The 19352-nt window shown below is 41.9% G+C and overlaps 1 protein-coding gene across 3 annotated transcripts in view; it reads left to right on the forward strand.

Annotated features, from left to right (window-relative positions):
* Window positions 1-19352, forward strand: part of LOC137563961 (uncharacterized WD repeat-containing protein alr2800-like) — a 50983-nt gene that overhangs the window by 31385 nt on the left and 246 nt on the right. For all 3 annotated transcript variants that reach the window (XM_068277098.1, XM_068277100.1, XM_068277099.1), the window contains 7 exons: window positions 2911-3052; window positions 4916-4994; window positions 8871-8965; window positions 10943-11097; window positions 12506-12689; window positions 13445-13557; window positions 19229-19322. In XM_068277098.1, coding sequence (XP_068133199.1) covers window positions 2911-3052; window positions 4916-4994; window positions 8871-8965; window positions 10943-11097; window positions 12506-12689; window positions 13445-13557; window positions 19229-19322 — 862 coding nt within the window. The remainder of the gene's footprint in view (window positions 1-2910; window positions 3053-4915; window positions 4995-8870; window positions 8966-10942; window positions 11098-12505; window positions 12690-13444; window positions 13558-19228; window positions 19323-19352) is intronic.

Here is a 19352-nt window from a genome sequence, read left to right on the forward strand (position 1 = left end):
TGCATTTACAGTGGTTGCCTATCGGGTAACCCTGGTTTGTGAATATCAATTTACTTACTTACACTATCCATTAAATCCAATACATACTACACTATATTGGGCTCTCTGTGTTTCTCTTTTTGTACCTACCCAATCTGTTCATCGTATTCAAAGTCTGTTGGCCCTCATACTACATAGAGGTGGCAAAATTGGACAGTGATTGGCCAATCAAACCTGGATGTGTGTATGCACCCTAAAGCCTGGTACACTTTTTCAATTATGGTTGGCCAATCACTGACCAAATTTACCACCTCCTTTTAGTATGAGGGTTTACCTTCACAATCTGCTGATAGTGTTCAATATCTGTTGACCCTCATACTACATGGAGGAGGCAAAATTAGTCAGTGATTTGCCAATGACAATTAAAAGTGTGTATCAAGCTTTACCGTCAATATTCACCTCCACAAGCCAGCAATATCTGTAGACAATCATTTAGTGTAGGACAATTGTATCACCTCTATGCAATATGAGGGTCAACAGATATTAAATACTATGAGCAGATTGTGTAGCTAAACCCTCATACTACACGAAGGTGGTAAAATTGGTCAGTAAATGGCCAGCCAATCATAACTGAAAGTGTGTGCCAGGCCTAAACCCTAGTAAACACATCTAATTTTGGTTGGCCAATGATTGGCAAATTTTACCACTTTTATCTAGTAGAAGAGTTTACCTACTATAGGTGGAGGTGGTAAATTGGCCTCTGATTGGCCAAATAAAATTGGATGTGTGCACCAGGCTTAACGCCTGGTACACACTTTCAATTATGATTGACCAATCACTGACCAATTTTACCACGTCCATGTAGTATGAGGGTTTACCTATACATCCTGCTCATAGAATTCAATATCTGTTGACCCTCATACTGCATGGAGATGGTAAAATTGGTCAGTGATTGATTGGCCAATAATTGAAAGTGTGCATATGCTGTATGAATTAGAAAGACATACCCTTAGTAGGAAGGTGGCGTGGTTAGATAATTGGTAAGCAGTGGGTGCTCGGGTGCTGTTTGCCTTACGGCCATTTCGCGATAGTGTGCGCTTCCACGGAGGCTGTAGGTTGCAGCCTCCGTGGAAGCGCACACTAGCGCGAAACAGTCATAAGGCAAACAGCACCCGAGCACCCACCGCTTACCAACTATCTAACCACGCCACCTTCCTACTAAGGGTATGTCTTTCTGATTCATACAGCATATGTATATGACTGCAAGCTGTTTTTAATGTTTAAGTTACTGAATAAACAAGCCAAAGAAGTAGTGCCGGTTTCTCTGCTGTATATCTCCTTATGCTAATAACTTGTATGAACAGTATGAACCAGAGCACCAGAGTACGCTTCATACTGGCCAAGAAGGAAGGTGCACTGACTATACCACCAGCGGCACCAGCTCAGCTGTGAGACACTGTAGTGCCAGCCTGCTGTCTACTTTCTACATCTGTTGATAATTGAAAGTGTGTACCAGGCTTAAAGGGAACATTTACTGAGTAAAATTATTTAAAATAAACACATGAGGTAACTTCAAATGAACATTACATAGTTACCTTGCCATCAGTTCCTCTCAGAAGCTCACCATTTCCTTCTGACAATGATCCCTTCCAGTTCTGACAACATTTTGTCAGAACTGAAATATATCAGTTGCTGTCAGTTATTTATCAGTTGCTGTCAGTTATAGCTGAGAGGACAAATGATGTGCCAAGTAATGTCTATGTCTCCCTATGGCTCAAGTGGGCGATGTTACAGTTTAACAGTGTGCTGACCAGGAAGCTGTTATGGGGTAAAAGCCATTTTCAAAATGGAGGACGGAGAATTCCCTTGATCACAGTTGACAAACAGGACGCAGGAGAGGAGAAAGAGACTGAGGAGTGGACTACATGGGGGGTAAGAATGACTTGTGTATGTTTGTTTTGACTTTTAATTTTCAGTTCAGGTTTTCTTTAAGGCTAGAAGTCCCCAGGTCTAGAAAAGTTTAAGTACATTATAATAAAGAAAAAACAATCTAATTCTAAAATATTAAATATTTCAATAAAAAAATGGGAACTCACTTCTTAATTAGGCATAGCTTAACCTCCTCGGCGTTCTATTGAGATCGCCAGGGAGGCTGCGGGAGGGTTTTTTTTTAATTAAAAAAAAAACTATTTCATGCAGCCAACTGAAAGTTGGCTGCATGAAAGCCCACTAGAGGGCGCTCCGGAGGCGTTCTTCCGATCGCCTCCGGCGCCCATAATAAACAAGGAAGGCCGCAATGAGCGGCCTTCCTTGTTTTGCTTAGATCGTCGCCATGGCGACGAGCGGAGTGACGTCATGGACGTCAGCCGACGTCCTGACGTCAGCCGCCTCCGATCCAGCCCTTAGCGCTGGCCGGAACTTTTTGTTCCGGCTGCGCAGGGCTCAGGCGGCTAGGGGGGCCCTCTTTCGCCGCTGCTCGCGGCGAATCGCCGCAGAGCGGCGGCGATCAGGCAGCACACGCGGCTGGCAAAGTGCCGGCTGCGTGTGCTGCACTTTATTTGATAAAAATCGGCCCAGCAGGGCCTGAGCGGCAGCCTCCGGCGGTGATGGACGAGCTGAGCTCGTCCATACCGCTCAGGAGGTTAAATGCCTTCCAGGAATTGTAACTTGGACAAAGAAAACATACAAGCTGATAAGTTGCTGTAAAGGTTGTAACATGTAATAATGGAATGGTAGGATCAAAATTGTCAGGCAACCAGTCAACTAGCGTTGTTAGCCTGTGCAAGATAGGACTGCCAGAACTAGGTAGTGATGATAATAGTTAGGAAACCACTAGGCAGAGCAATGCTGAATTAGTCAGCACTATCTCTATGTTTTATTTTTTCATTTAGAATTAGAGTAACTTTAAAAAGATTTGTGTATTTTGGATAGGTCACTCTTCTGTAATGAAATGGATCTCTTGATCATGGCTACAGAGTGTGGAGACATTTATTTGTGGGAGTTTGATGATTCGATCATAGGTCCTGTTTCTGAAGAGAACACTGATGTGGATGAAAGTCTTCATATTATGGAGGTAATAACATATTTTAATCATATGTCTTTGCAATGTCTGTAAGTGGAAGTAAAAATGCATGCCGTATTAACGGTTCCAAAAAGATTTACAAATGCTTGATGGAGACGTCAGACATCTCAGAAATGCCCTATCTTTAGGGGCAAGATCCTGGAAAGGCCACATAAGTCTGGGCCTCGGGCGGCTGAAAAGTGGTTTGCTGCATATGGAAGAGGAGGCTGTAAATGTAAAGTAGCACATGAAACTGGGGAGTTGCTGTACAAGGTTGTTACCAATGGAAGAGGGAGCTGCACATGGAATGGAAAGGCAATAGGAAAGTTGACCTAGGGGTGGAAACATTATAAATCTGGCCTTGCCTATTTTTAAAGCAAATACTGTAAAACTGAATACAATATCAAAATTAAAAGAAACTGTTAGCATACATATTTTCACATTTAAAACATATGGCAAAGTCAGACCCTGTTTAGAAACACAAGAAAGATAAACTGATGTTCCTCTGTAATATCAAGGAACCCTGTTTATTACAGCGGGCCTACAAAGTGATAATATGGATATTATAAATATGTATCAGTTGAGTAAGATGTGTTTGGTGCAACAAAACATGCATCAGAGAATTTATTTGATGCACTACTATAATTCTTTATAGAAAGACATTGGGCCCGATCCTATTCACCTTTTCTCCTAAGTTTTCTCCAAGAAGATAGTTTTTCATCTTCCGTTTAAAATAACTTTTCAGCGCTCTGCAATTGAAAAAGTAACAAAAACATCGGTGAAAAGGTGCTGTCAAAATGATTCTGAGTTAATTTCTTGCTTCTTGCTTTGGGCTTTTGTGCCTTTCATCGTTCAGCACAATATTGACTGTCAATGTTGATGTACATCTGTGATTGAGGCCATTGTTCCCCATACCGTGGTTTGCGGTGGGATTGTTATCACATCAGCAACAATTGTCTGCAGCAACCTCTGTACAGCAAGTCTTCACCTCTGCTATGCTATGCACAGTTTTGCATCTGCTATCCAGCATCTTCACTGTTGTTTGCAGAACTCTTGCTTGGATAATTAATAACATTTATATGTTTTTCTAATCTTGAGTTTGTAATCAATTGGGACACCTCCCTCCACATTAAGATCTCATCTTTTTTGTAATACATTTCTTGCTTGCTGGTGGCTTAAAATGCATTTTATTTATAATATGGAAATATCACCCAGGAGAAAACTTGTAACATTGATCATATACAGTATGTGATGCACCGTATACATTATGGGTACAGTCACACTAAGTGCGTTGCATTATGAAGTAAGTTATCGTTGCAGTTTGTTGAACTTGTATGTATTGCGCACATGTATGCTTGTGCACATGTATGCATTGCCATTGCAGTGCGTCAGATTCCATTGTAAGAGCATGACTCAAGCTATGTGCTACCGGACACTGCGCCTGTTATGCCCCTGCTACCAACGACTAGTGACCGGGTACCAAGCGTTGCAGCACACAAAGTATCTGATTACACAAATTTGTAATTCTATAGCAATGTGCATGTGCCCTGTAGCTGATTCAGGGTAAACTAAGCCTAAATGTTGTGATATGATGAACACTAACCGAGCACCTACTTTATATATATCTTAACTGATACTATTTTATATGTTCCTTGCAATTTTTCACCTACACACTGCTTATGTCTGCATTGATATTATATATTGGATGGTATATGTACGGTACATCTCACCCCTACTTACTAAGAAGAAACCTAAACAGTAAGATAAATATGGCAGATTGTTATGACATGAACTGCCAATATTGTCAGATTATTGCCATTAGTGAATCTGTGAGATACACTGTGCACTCTACTAACTGTCGTCTTATATGTGCAGGAGGAGTATCAAAATTTAATAAAGGGGAGTACCCCAACACAACATAACACCAAGGTGAAGATAAGCAAGCACCTAACAGGTAACTGTTATACAGAACGTTTTACCCATCACTGTACAGAAAATATATCAAAAAATGATTACTAATACCAATTTACACATGCAAAATTTCAAAATTTGGTAAACTATTATAATTTCTCAGCAACAAGAGAAAAGCTTCCGGGCACCAGTGGATAGCAGAAAAACACCTTTATTCCATCCTCAGTACAAAGATTAAAATTAGATGTTATAGCCTAACAGTCTGTTTTGCAAAGTCTAGCTCTGCTTCCTCAGAGGCAAGAAAAATTTTTTTTCTTGCCTCTGAGGAAGCAGAGCTAGACTTTGCGAAACAGACTGTTGGGTTATAACATCTAATTTTAATCTTTGTACTGAGGATGGAATAAAGGTGTTTTTCTGCTATCCACTGGTGCCCGGAAGCTTTTCTCTTGTTGCTGCTATATTGGATCTCAAATCTAGAGGCACAGTGGTTACACCGTTCCCTCGGTGGTTCAACCAAGGATCTAGTGCCAGTCCGCTTTTTGATCTCCCCTTACATACATTATAATTTCTCACATTCTAATTTTGTTGTTAGTAAAACTTTATCCTTATTCATAAATTCTGCATATGTTCCACCTCATTGTAAATCAATTTGTTTTCTGATTGAATTCCATAAAATGTAGTGTGTCGATCAGCCATGTCATGCTATTAATAAAAAATGACTGATCCACCAAGATCCTAAAGAGCAAAGCATAGTGTCAAATATTATGATACGTTATGTTGCGTTAGCTGCTGATCAGTTTACCAATTGGGTAAGGATTTGGTCATGTAAATGCTTTTGATTTATCTTGCTTATGTATATGTGAGGAATGTCACCCGCAGGGCTCAGGACTCTATCCCTTGGGCGACAGTTCACAGCCGAGTGCACACAGACACGTCGCTGGTCTAGAGGCTAACAACATGTCTGTTGCACTGGAGGGGATATGACAAGCTGCACAGATTGGAGTGCTGAGTAGAAGGACAATGCACTTAGGGGGATAGTCGGGTGCTGGATGGCAAATCTTTAGGCGAGATCAGTGGGCTCCTGTATACAAGCTAGATTCTTGGCTTAGGAGGTCCATAAAGGCCGCCTCAGCTATGTACATCCAGTGTATATACATAGCTTAAGTAAACAGATTATCAGGAGAAGTAGGCTAATCTTTGCCCTTGTCTGAATGCTGAGCATCCACTTCAGCAAAGGCTGCTTGCCTGAACTGTATTCACTACATTTTTAGAGAAATGTAAAGAATTTAAAATTGAATTTTAGGACTTCAGCAATTGCTCCATTCTCCACATACAACAAGCCCTGCATAAACTTGACTTGTTTGACATCCTCATGGTCACAAGCTCACTTCACCACTCCCCCTCTACCTCCTACAGGAGGTGGGGCCTTATGAGAAGGACTATTGCCGAAGTTCAATGGTGGCAAATCTTGCTTAGCAAATTAGGAGGTGGAAGGGCGCAGAGTAGGGATGGTAAATGGTAAATGATATGCAAATAATTCAGAGAATTATGCAAATGTAAATGGACTGATCAAATCATCAATTAGTCAATTATCAAGCTGCATTCATTTGTATACCAAAACTGCATGACCCTTAATCAATTATTTGCATGCCATTAAGCATAGGGCATAATTGACTTATTGCTACTTCATCTCTGTTCAAAATCTTCAGTGGGCATGTTCAGTACTGTACAGGAAAGTGCTGCATAGGAACAAGTGGAAAGGCTGCTGCACTCACGTTTAACACATATGGGAGCCGGGAAATAGAAGCCAAACTTCAAAAATCCAGGAAAAATCCCGCTGCACCAGATGGTGGGATATTGTCAAAAAACCTTTATTAGTAATTCATCATCAAAGTAGCATACAAAAGCTCACGCGTATCGGAGCAACGGCTCCTTAATCATAGCTGCTTGCTATGATTAAGGAGCCGTTGCTCCGATACGCGTGAGCTTTTGTATGCTACTTTGATGATGGATTACTAATAAAGTTTTTTGACAATATCCCACCATCTGGTGCAGCGGGATTTTTCCTGGATTCTTAAAGTGCTGCATAGTCAGTAAAATAGTTAGGTTGCCGCATTAAACTTTTATGGAATGCATTAATAGCATTATGCCTTAACCCTTGAACATTGTATTAAGAAATTGCAGTGACTGATTTGGTAACATTGTAGTATCCTGACATACAGTATATTATCAAGGGTACTGCAGCTCCTAATTCAGTAAAAATACTGATCCTTTTCACATTGGCTCAAAGTGTGTATAAGCTAAGCCAATAAAGACACTGTCTGTTGTAGTATTTTGGTATCTGTAACTTGGTAGAAGTTTGCAGAGTTTCATGACCCACTTTCTTCCCTGCTTTGATTGCAGGATGACTCCTTTTTTGTTGCAACTTTCTCCTCGTGTTCATTGCAGCCTGGCTCCTTTCTTTACGCTTGGAGGCATTTTATTTGTTACTTTAAGAGTTTATAAAGGAAGTCTGCCCCCCTCAAGCTCTTTTACTCAACTACTCTCTTGCAGACAGCTTCCCCACTGTTTACAATCTTGGCCAGGGCTTCTGACAGGTTGATGCAGCTAGTCATGTCAGTTATATAGGTTTTTTTATAACATTGCATTCTCTAATATTTGCAATTTACACACTACACTCAGCATTCTAAATTATTTCACAGAGCAGGCTAATGCCCTTTTGAACTTTCTTTTGCAGAAAAAAAATCAAAATACAGTGACAGACACTTGAGATAATAAGCATCAGAAGACAGAGCTCTCTGCGACTTTGAAAGTCGAAGAGATCAGTGGCTCTTTTGCATAGATAACAACTGGAGTTTCTTAACTCTTCCTGTACTGGAAACAATATTAGACTCATATCTCTGCTGCTAATATTTTATTTCTTAGCTGTACTACACATACAAATCATTATATCATAAGTTTATTTTCACTTCAGATTCCCTTCAAATCCCCCCTTTTGATTTTTCCACCTCACTTGATGAAACCACAGCTACTGTATGTCGGCCTACTGCAAGCCCTGCCTGATTGTATAAATAGAGACAGAGCTGTAAGCAGAAAGTTAGTTCAGTGGAAGTGCTCGAAGAGGACATAACTAAGTCCTCCAGACTCTCCAAGTAATAAAGAAGAAGCAAGCAAGCACAACAAGAATGGCTACAATCAAAGTGACAGTGTCAAAAAGGGTCCTAGAGGAAAAAAACCCTGAAGACTTCTGGGAACAAAATACAACCACAAACATTGCATTAACCAATTCTAACTTTCAAATACAACGGGCCCAATCCAATTCACTTTTTCTCCTAAGTTTTCTCCTAGGAGATAATATTTCATCTTCTGTTTAAATAACTTTTTAGCACTCAACAGTTAAAAAAAAGTTCCAAAAAGTAGGTGAAAAAGTACTGTCTTGCTTGATGGTGGTTTAAAAGACCTTTTATTGATAAGATGTGAAAGTTCACAGGAGAAAACTCAGGAGAACAAGTGAATTGAATCAGGCCCTTAGAGTCAATATGTAAGGAGTCTCAGGAGACTCTTGTACACTTTAGCTAAAGCAGAAATGCTTATTTGAATGGATAGAACCATAAATCTTTCCAAGTGGGTGTCCAAAGAGCTCCTGGACCAACCAGCAGTGGTGCTTTGCAAGGAGAAGAAGGCTATTTCTCTGCAAATAGCAAGTTGCTGCTATCAACTGCAGCAGATCCTTAAAAAAAGATAAAACACATGATTTATGACACCACAGATGCTTTCTGAATCAACCCACAGGCAGAAATTAGATCTGTTTTTCACCGATATCGTTTTTACTGACCTCATAAAGATAAAAATGATTGACATATGACTTTGTATTCTGTATATGGCATTGTGCTGTTCTCTCTCCTCTTCTTTTGGTAAGGTTTCACCTGTAAGAAAGTATTGGCTGGTCATTTCAAGGCGGTCACATCTTTGATTGTAATTGGGAAGGAAAGTGGTTTCTCCAAAGCATATTTGGTGAGTAGCCACACAACACTCACTGTAGATAGTGAAAGAATAAGAGGAGTATGTTCATTATGTATTAACAATGGAAGTGTATAAGATACCATCAGCAGATCAAAAAGGACTGTAGAGAGACCAACAAGTGCTGATTTAAAGAGGAGCTCTTAGGTATAGGGTCTCAGAGAAAAAACACATATATCAGTAGCTAAATATTGGCTCTACTTACATTGCATATGCATTTCACTGTCCACGTTTGGATTTCACTGAATTTTTATATAGGATTTGCAGAGAATGATGCTCCTGACAGCTCATGGCAGGTTCCATGTTTGTCTGTCTCCTATGAAGCCAATTGTGATGTCATATCCTCCCTGCTTCCTAATGATTCGACTCACAAAAAAGATCCTAATGGACAACACTACTGTACAGTGAATATTAATTAGCCATGTGGCTAGGAACAATAGCGGACTCATGCAGTATACTCTAACGGAACATGTGCCCTGTGATTTTTCAGTGCTGTGAGTTTAGGCTGTTGCTTTTAGAAGCTGCTGTAACATGAGCCTTTAAAGCAGCCTTAGGGCATGATAGGGAAATGAAGGGGATGATCCAAGGTAGTGCACTGGGGAGAAGCAGCCCCAGAATGCTATGCAGTATCTGTTATGCGTCCTGCCAGCCTCCTTACAGAGCTTGGGAATAACAGCCTTGCTGTTCAGCACACATCACAGTAAGAGAGATTTTTAACTTCAGTATTGCCTTTTTGGCTTCCTTCTAAACAGTTTAACACAGGAGAACAGAGGTTTAAATTAGCTTTTGCAGCCTGACAGTTACTCTTTAAGGATCAGACAAACCTTAAAGTGTAACTGTCGGGCATAAAATCAAAAATCAATTCTTTATTTTTATCTGGTAAACACGTAATAAGGATGCTAATCAGGCAATCCAAAAGTTAAAAACACTGTTACTGTTCTTGTTGCTAAATGATCATTCCCCAGTTTACCTGATTCTTATTTGGTACGTTGCCGCACAAAGGAAGTTGCAGGGCATGCTGGGTTGTCCTTTTTTGCTTCTGTACATTAGTTTAGTCTGAGGGGAAATAAAGAAGCTAAAAAAGACAACCCAGCATGCCCTGCAACTTCCTTTTTGCAGCAACGTGCCAAATAAGAGTCAGGTATACTGGGGAATGATCATTTATAAACAAGAAAAGTAATAGAGATTTTAACTTTTGGATTGCTTGGTTAGCATCCGTATTACTTGTTTACCAGATAAAAATAAAGAATTGATTTTTGATTTTATGCCCGACAGTTACACTTTAAATATGGCAGTCTCCATATCTATCTCACTTCAGTTGTCTTTTATTTCCTATTAAATAATACCAGTTGCCTGGCAGTGGCACTCCTGCTGGTTTATTTGGCCTTCGTAGAGTCTGAATAACATCAGAAAAAAGCATGCAGCTAATCTTGTCAGATCTGATAATGTCGGAAACACCTGATCTGCTGCATGCTTGTTCAGGGTCTGTGGCCAAAAGTACTAGAGGCAGAGGATCAGCAGGACAGCCAGGAAACTGGTATTGCTTAAAAGGAAATAAATATGGCAGCCTCCATATCCCTCTCTCTCACTTTAGTTGTACTGTAACTTTTTATCAAGAAAAATCTACCAAGTTTCCTGAATTTTTCAATCTTTTGATCTATCAGCTGTGGTTGAAAACGGTAATCAACTTTTAGGGTGACAACTTTGTACAGTGATTTTTTTGTAATTTTTATTGTATAGCCATAGCTGTAATTTATTACGGCCTATGGCAAGCCTACATCAGGCCATGCATAGTTTCAAGCAGGCGCCGAAACGACCCAATTCGAAAAGTCCCTGCCTGCAAAGGGTTAACTGACAATATCTTGTTCAGTGATCTGACACCATTAACATTATTAACATTAATATTGGCCTTACTGCAAGTTAATTGAAGTGTTATTGTGGGAAGACAGAATATGTTCTCTTCCCCAGTAGATGAGTGGAGGCTGGGACTGCAGACTCTGCTTATGGGATCTACATAACTGCTCACTCATTGAGACATTCTCCAGACCAGAAATGGATCATTGGACTGAACACAGAGAGAAAGCTTGTGATGGAGTCATTATGGATATGTGCTATTGTCCAAAAAGGTATATTTATTGTTTGGATTTATCTAAGGTATTCATTTTCAAACAGAAGATTAAGCCCTAAGTACCATACAAACTGCCATGTGGTAATATTGCCCAGTGCACTCTCCATGTAAACCCTCCACAACAAAATCAGGCAGCATATACCCCCGAACAACATATTTAGGCAGGTTATGACACAAATAGGTAGAGTGTGCCCCCAAACATAATGAGCCTTTGAGTCTCCATAATATAATTAGACAGGATGATTCTAAAATATAATTAGACATTGTGTCTTCCAAATGTATCTAGATATTGTTTCTCCATAAATATAATATGGCAGTGTGCTCCATCTCCCCAAGCAAGGTGACTTGTAAGCTTATTCTGGCCAGTCTTGTTTTATGGCTGCCAGCAATTACTTCTGTCTCTTCACATGCCAAATGATCTCTGACTGAGACAGTCGTACGGTGCTGTCTCAGCGCAGGAGCCCCACAATGTTATTTAGCTATGGCTAAATTAATTGGCTTCAGTTCTTGCACTAAACAATATTAAATAGTTACAAATAATATCTTTCCCACATTTACATAACTGTTTATATATCCTAATTAACAAAATGCCTGGTTTCTGCGTCCAGGCATGTGTGTGTGAGCTGCTGTACTGCGCAAGCACAAGGTTGTGGCCGCATGGCGTGTGTGTGTGGGGGGGAGGGTCAGGTTTGGGTCATAGGTGCATATGGGTGTGCATGTGGGTTGCAGCTGCGGTGCGCCACTGTTCAGCACCTTGATGTAATAGGCTAAAACGAGTAGTTTCATATGTAGTTCTATGTAACAGTGTGAAAACAATGTGTTAGCTAAATTACGGCCATTTTGGAGGCTCTTCTAACCAGAAGCTCACTACCCTAATCGCAGTCTAACAAAGAATGATACTGGAATTTTCCTCTTTCCTCCTGCCTGTTTCCAGCATCTGAAAAAGGTGGGCGATCCTATAATTGTGATGTTCTGGCCTTTTGGCTGGAGGCATGGTGCACTTCTCGCTCAGCAGTGTCCACCTGGCTTGGCTGCAGGAAGGACATGTATGAAACAGCCTCTGTACCTGACAAAGCGATCTACTCGGCCACACGTAAGGAGTTGTAGGATGGGGTACTGGGGGATGTGAAGAGTGCAGTGCTTTTCAACCTACCTCCAGTGTAAGGCTGTGGAGTAATGAGTGGCTTGGAAATGGGTGGAATCTGGAAAGCTGGAAGCAAGACTGGTTCGGGTCAGAGGAAAACAGCCATCATGCCTGAGGTTTTGGACCATAGTAGGTAAACATGAAAGGAGGAAGGTTGGGAGTTGAGGATGAGCAATACAAAAATACATTTATAAGCGTGAGCTTTAGAATGATTTTATGTTTCATTTGAATCAAGTCCATGTGCATACTGTTTCTATTTTAGGAAAGAATTTGCATACTCTTCCAGTGATGGAAACATCTACATTCGCCGTTTTGGAATATCCTGTTCTGAGATGACCCTTGTAAATATTTTAAAGGGTCATGAAGCAGAGGTCACCTCGGTTGTGTGGCATCAGCTAAAGGACAAGTGGATCACAGGCTCTGAAGATGGAACCATTAGAATATGGGTAGCTAAATGAGCAAAAGGTTTTCCTTATAGTATAATACACATTCATGTTACCTATAAAGTACAATGTAATGTATACCTGATCCGACACAAAGCTACCCAAAGTAAGCCCAGAGGTATGTCCATGCTGGATCTACACAGCTTTGTGTGTTATCCGTTTCTCTCCTCATCCCCCTGATCTCTATGATCACTCCTTGACTTTTGACTAAAGAAACATTTTCAGTCAGGAAGAGGTAGACAGGAAGAGGCAGGCTTGCTGCGCTGTTCCCTCTAGTCAGCCTTCTCTTTCCTGTCCCATTCACTTCCATTAAAGGGAACTTAAAGCTAAAGGGATATACAGGCTGCCATATTTATTTCCTTTTAAACATTGCATATTGCCTGGCTAGCCTGCTGATCCTTTGCCTTTAATACTTTAACCATAGACCCTGAACAAGCATGCAGATCAGGTGCTCTGACTGAAGTCTGACTGGATTAGCTACATGCTTGTATCAGGTTTGTGATTCAGACATTATTGTAGCCAAAGAGATCAGCAGGATGGCCAGGTAACTGGTATTGCTTAAAAAGAAATAAATATTGAAGCCTCGCTATAGGTTCCCTTTAAGGAAGCTTTTTTTTTAGGAAATGTTTCTGGTTTTGAATATTGATCATTTAACAATATTTTCTTGTGTTTGTATTGTTCATTTCGTGCTCCAGTGTAGGGGTTTTATTTTTCCATGAGAACACAAACACCCCAATGAAAGTTATTTCCCTCTGCAGAGTGAAGAAGCAGCTCAATGTGAGAAGATCCTACACACAAAGGGAGTAGTCACCTGTGTCTGCATTGACCAGGTGAATGGATGCATTGCTGCCGGTGTACAGGACACCATCAGGTAAATGAGAAACTCTAGACATGCACATTTTATAAAACCTCAGCCCCCCTCACAGTTATAGAACTCTCTGTTGTATTAGATAGCATATCTCCTGCCTGTTTTCGTTTATCTTGGCATGCAAGGTGAATCTGACCATCTTATGTAATTTCCTTCATCTATATGAGTGTGTGCGAGTCTACTTCTGTGCCATCAGTTAACACTAATGCAGTTATTGTAGCCACTATTACATTTTATGGTGCCAGGTTGGTAACTGGACACACATCCTGCTCCTTCCACAGCACAGGCTGGAGAACATCTCTGGAGTAGAGTTTAGTCCAGGCATGGGCAAACTTGGCCCTCCAGCTGTTGAGGAACTACAAGTCCCACAATGCATTGCAGGAGTCTGACAGCCATAGTCATGACTCATAAAGGCAAATGCATTGTGGGATTTGTAGTTCCTTAACAGCTGGAGGGCCAAGTTTGCCCATGCCTTTAGTCAGTTACCTTCTACTGCATTTTGGCTTGTGGGAGGAAACCTACACAATGCAGGGAGAACAGTTGAACTTCAGGCACATGGAATGTCAAGTGTGCACCCAATTCAAAACCACAGTACTGCCAGGAAAAAAGTGCTAACCAGTAAGCCAGATGTACGGTATACCACATAAACTTAGAATGCACTGTAAGCCTCAGTAAACACAGCAATGGTCACAATCAATAACTGGGGTTCAATAATTTAGATCAAAACTGCATATCATTTTGTGCTTCATTCTAATGAAAACAACCAATCATGTTCTATTGATATTGAGGAAGAAATGAATCAGTACAACTGGGAGTGGTGGAAATGAAAAACTGAATTGAAGGGTGAGTAATGGACCATAAATATATTCAGTACAAAATCACTGCATTGTATTAGATTTAGTAGATCCAATCTAATTTCTACTAAGTCTAATCAGGGTCTGTTACTCCCCCATGTAGGTAGGAAGGCAGGGACCGTGAGCATGGGGCACCACCTGCTGGCCAATACCAGCTAACATAGCTTATAACACTGGAAAATTGCCAGGGGTTTTGAAATGTTTTAAATTCTTCTTAATGTTGCTAGACATTTTCTCATCTTCAGTCATCACTTCTTCTCATTGCTAAAAGTCTTCTCTGTTCCTAGAAGTCTTTTCTGTTGTTTGAATAATCGGCTTCATGAGACTACCCCTTCTAAAACCAACATCATACATGTCAAACTCTGGGGCCAAATCTTATGCAGGAGAACAGAGGCGCCAAAAGGATAAAAGGAAGCTAAATGAGCTTAAAAACCAAATTCTTGGTAAATAGAGGAGGTAGTGGTGGACGTACCTCCTCCAAGTAGACACACAACGACTGTAGTAAAGACAGTCAATATATTTTATTTATGAATGAAGTTCATAAATAAAATATATTGACTGTCTTTACTACAGTCGTTGTGTGTCTACTTGGAGGAGGCAAGTCCGCCACTACCTCCTCTATTTACCAAGAATTTGGTTTTTAAGCTCATTTAGCTTCCTTTTATCCTTTTGGCGCCTCTGTTCTCCTCACTAGACACTAGGGCACTGTTTAGGGAAAGGTGGGGGTCTTTAGACACGAGGGAACTATACAGGGTAGGGAGAACCACTAGACACCAGGGAACTGTATAGGGATTGGGTGGGGGCCATTAGACACCTGGGAACTTTATAAGGGAGGAAGTTGGCCAGTAGGCATTGAGGTTGGCTTGCAACTAGGTCCCAGTTTACAGTTTCGGCACACTTTGTATTTGAGTTTGACACTCCTGATATATATATAAAACCATGCACCTACTTTTTTCATTGTTAGTTTTTATATAAATTCCTTGGCTCATTTTTGCTGTTGCGGTTTGCTTAGAATTAAGATCTGTGCTACTTTTGTTTTGAAGATAATAGCATTTTTTTTCCAGACAATGCTACCCAAACTCTTTAAACCAGCTTATGGACATAAAACTGGCAGTGATGCGTTTTCTGCAAAATCATAATTTTATCTTTTATAGTTTTTGAGGTATTAAAGTTTTTATAAAGAACAAAAGTTCAGTTAGCCCCTTCCCTACAGCAGAGCACAGGCTGGGTGAACATTTGACCTTAATAAAAACTTCAATATCTCAAAATTTATGGAAGATAGAACAATTATTTCTGTGGCACAGATTGGGACAAACACAGCACTAACCAACCCCACCTGTTTAATGTCTGTAAGCTGTTGGAGGGAGCCTGAGTGATATTATTTTCTGGCAAAAAATAATCAATATCATCTTCAAAACGAAAGCAGCACAAATCTCAATTTTTGCAGTACATATGAGCTCAAACATAGCACTAATGAAACATAATGGAAATGTAATTTGTGTTATTTGTAAAGCCTGGTACACACCATGCAATTTTCCATCAGACTAATGGGTCAAATCGATAATTTCCAACAGGTTTAATCAGGTTCTGATTGATTTACTAAACATCAAATAGTGTCGCTGTTCTCCCGACCACTCGCTGAGGTAATCCCAGTAGTGACCTGGTGGGCACTAGGCAGCAAAGTCCTGCACCCCCCGTGGGGTGTGGTTGAAGGCCCGTGGTCACTTAGACTCCACTACTGGGCAACACCTCTTCCTTCGTGAGAGAGTCAACAGAGACTGAAGACGATAACAGCTACTAATTTTGTGGAAGTGAAGCAGATTGTCTCTGTACGCTCTCTCTGAGAGAGTACAGTAGTTGCCATACTGACGATAATGCCAGCGCCGATCCCTGCTCTCTCCAGCTGGCATTGGGCATGTTTTATTGTAAGCATGCATCTCACGTAAGCCTATGCTTACTGTGGCTGACGCTTCCTTGTGGCTCTCGTGTGAGTCTCGCCGCCCCCTTCTCTTGACGCTGGCTGGCTGTGGCCGGTGTCTGGTTACGTGAGCTCGTCCTCCTTCTTTTTGATATTAACGTACCTCGCAGGCATCTTCTGGCTGGGCTGGCTGCGTAGTCGGGTCTGCCTGGTCTGACACCTGCGGTGTAATGCTTGGGGGTATACTTTCTAAGTGTAACGATCGGTGTCAGCAACCAGAGAGAGAATCTGATCCTTGGCGATCCGCAGTATCCCCAAGAATACAGATATACCCGATTATTGAGGATCTGCGGAATCGTCAATAATCAGATATGTCTAACCTCTAGACACCAGGGAGAGTGTAAGTGTTTGGTGCAACAGTAACAACTCTGAGTAAAGACCACCAGAGGAGCTGGCGGCCTATACTCCCGAGGAATTCACCCCTGAGCGGTGGGTGATATTCCTGTAGCCTGTGGACCCCTGAGCAAGGGACCAAGGCTGGGACGCAGGAAGCCCTGCTGCTAATATGTAAGGCTTTGCCCTGAACTGGGCTAACGTAACACAGTAATAACACAACCTAGTCTGGGTGTGAGGTCCGTATTCACAACACCCTGGAACTAGTCTGGAGTATAACATAAATGATAATACAGTTCCCTAGTCTTGGGTGTGAGGTCCGTATTCACAACACCCTGGAACTAGTCTAGAGAATACACAGAGGATACACAGTATTCCTAGTCTGGGGTGTGAGGGCCTTGATCTCAACACCCTGGAACTGGTCTAACAAATAATACCATACAATTAGTACTTTAAGCTATCAAGAATCTGACTCAGTGTGGATTCCCAGCTCCAGCCGGTTCTGGCACACTGTCGGGTCTAGCTAAGGTCTGAGTGCCTTCACGCAAGTGTTAGCAATGGCAGACAACCAGCAACTGACAAGCAGCAGAACATATAGTTGCTGGACTCTGCTGCCCCGCCCGAACCATTCAGCCAATCATGAGTCCTACAGGAGTCAGCTGACCTTCCTGATCAGCTGACACTTCCGCTGCTGGTATAAAGGTCCTGCATTCAGGCCCGCGCGTGCATAGCTCTCCATCTGTCTAGGTGCACTAACAGACCCAGCCACACCAAGCACACGCCGCCGCATGCAAGCAGCCGCTTTGCTGTCAGGACATGCGGCGGCTTTTCCGCATTCCACCATACTACCAGACGCGTGTCCATGCGTGCAAACCGCCGCTTTGGACGCGGAATCAGCCTCCTCGTTCTTGGCATATGCGGCGGCTTTTCCGCGTTTTCTCACACTAAGTCAGCGTGTATGCTCAAGACTGGAGGGCTCGCACTTCCCCTGCTGACCCTGCCTGGCACGCCACTAGCTGACCCTCAACCTGTGCCTGCCTGGCACACCACTAGCTGGTCCTAATAGAACTTAGGCGAGCAAGCATACAAGCTGATGCAGAAAGCAGACCTACCACCAAGAGCAACAAAACTATGTAACTGGGTAATGGAAGAGGCTACACAGGTTGCCACAGGAGTAATGAACAAGGGAGCAAGATTGCCCAGAGCAACTGCAGCTCTGGGCTTCCGATACCGCCACAAATAACACACAATGTTTGCGCAGTGCGATGCCGCACTGCCTATGATCAGAGTAACAAGACAAACAACGGACAGACAGACTGACTGACTGTTGCCAAAGGCGGCTGCCGTCTGAGCCTCTGGCTAAGTAACAAGACAGACAACAGAAAGACAGACATAATGCTTGCAAGACTAATCGCTGCTCCAGCAAGCAACAACACTGGCACGAACAAGACAAACAGGAAGGAGCGTAACTAATAGCAACCGCAGCCTATAGTTACGTCCCCAGAAACAAGACTAGCAGGAATACTACCAGTCACCAACGTGGTGATGGCAGAAGCTATCAAGCTATCAGGATAGTGGACTTCACTGACCCCCGCGGGTGCAGCAAACATCCAGCAGGCATTAAAATACAGAGCAAGGCATTATACAATTTTACAATAACAACTTTCACAGCATGGACCCAACGACAACTATAGTAGCTGTATGCTATGTCAATGGGAGGCAGACTTTTATGTGGACATCAGCCAATGGATGCAGGCATGCAAATTCCCACACAGCTGAATGGTAATTACTCAATCCTGAGCTAGCTTAATTACAAGCTGCTAGCTGACTGAAAAAGGACTCTCATAACAAATACATGCAATATTATGCAAGAACATGCATGTAGGAAATCCAGGGCTATCTGGCTGCAGCTCAACTGCAGCAAGCAATAGGAGGAATCCTGACAGCATCCTGAGCTGCTTTGAACTGCAGTGATTGCAAATGACAATGAGACTTATTGCGAATGCGCAACTGAATGCAAGCAGATAAGTCAGAACTGCCGGGGTGCAGTTCCACTGCAACTGACAGAACATGCTACAGGAGAGATCCTGACACGCGGTCATTTCAGTTACATCAAGTCAATAAGTACAGTACTTAGTAGTGATGGCACATCTGGCTTTCTATACTGGGTGGGGGTGGGGGGGGCGCAACTTGAGATCTCTGCCTCTACTACTGGAGAACCTTGTCTTGACCCTGCCGTATCCCATCATCACCCACCAGAGGCAGCCAGGGTTGTGTGTTGTCTGGTGTCAGTTCTGTGCAGGGGAAGAATCTCCCAATTTACTGGCAGCTCTATACTTTGTGCACACATACTTCGGTCATGTGATTGACTTTTCCAAAAGAAATGTTTCTAGGACAGCTGCATTAAGTGTACAAGCATATAATTAACCTTTACTAACTATGGAAAATAGGACATTAATAACAAATGTGTACTTGATATTTAACATTCTTTCCATTGTTATTTGCTTAGGGTTTATGATCCAGACTCCCTGCTTCAGGTTCAGTGTAATACTGGCCATACAGACCTTGTCCGCTGTCTTATCCACATTCCAGAGATGAAGCAGGTATGTGATTGTGTGCGTGTGTATAAAATC

Source organism: Hyperolius riggenbachi, chromosome 3 (assembly GCF_040937935.1).
Source record: "Hyperolius riggenbachi isolate aHypRig1 chromosome 3, aHypRig1.pri, whole genome shotgun sequence".
In the NCBI taxonomy this organism is placed as follows: Eukaryota; Metazoa; Chordata; class Amphibia; order Anura; family Hyperoliidae; genus Hyperolius; species Hyperolius riggenbachi.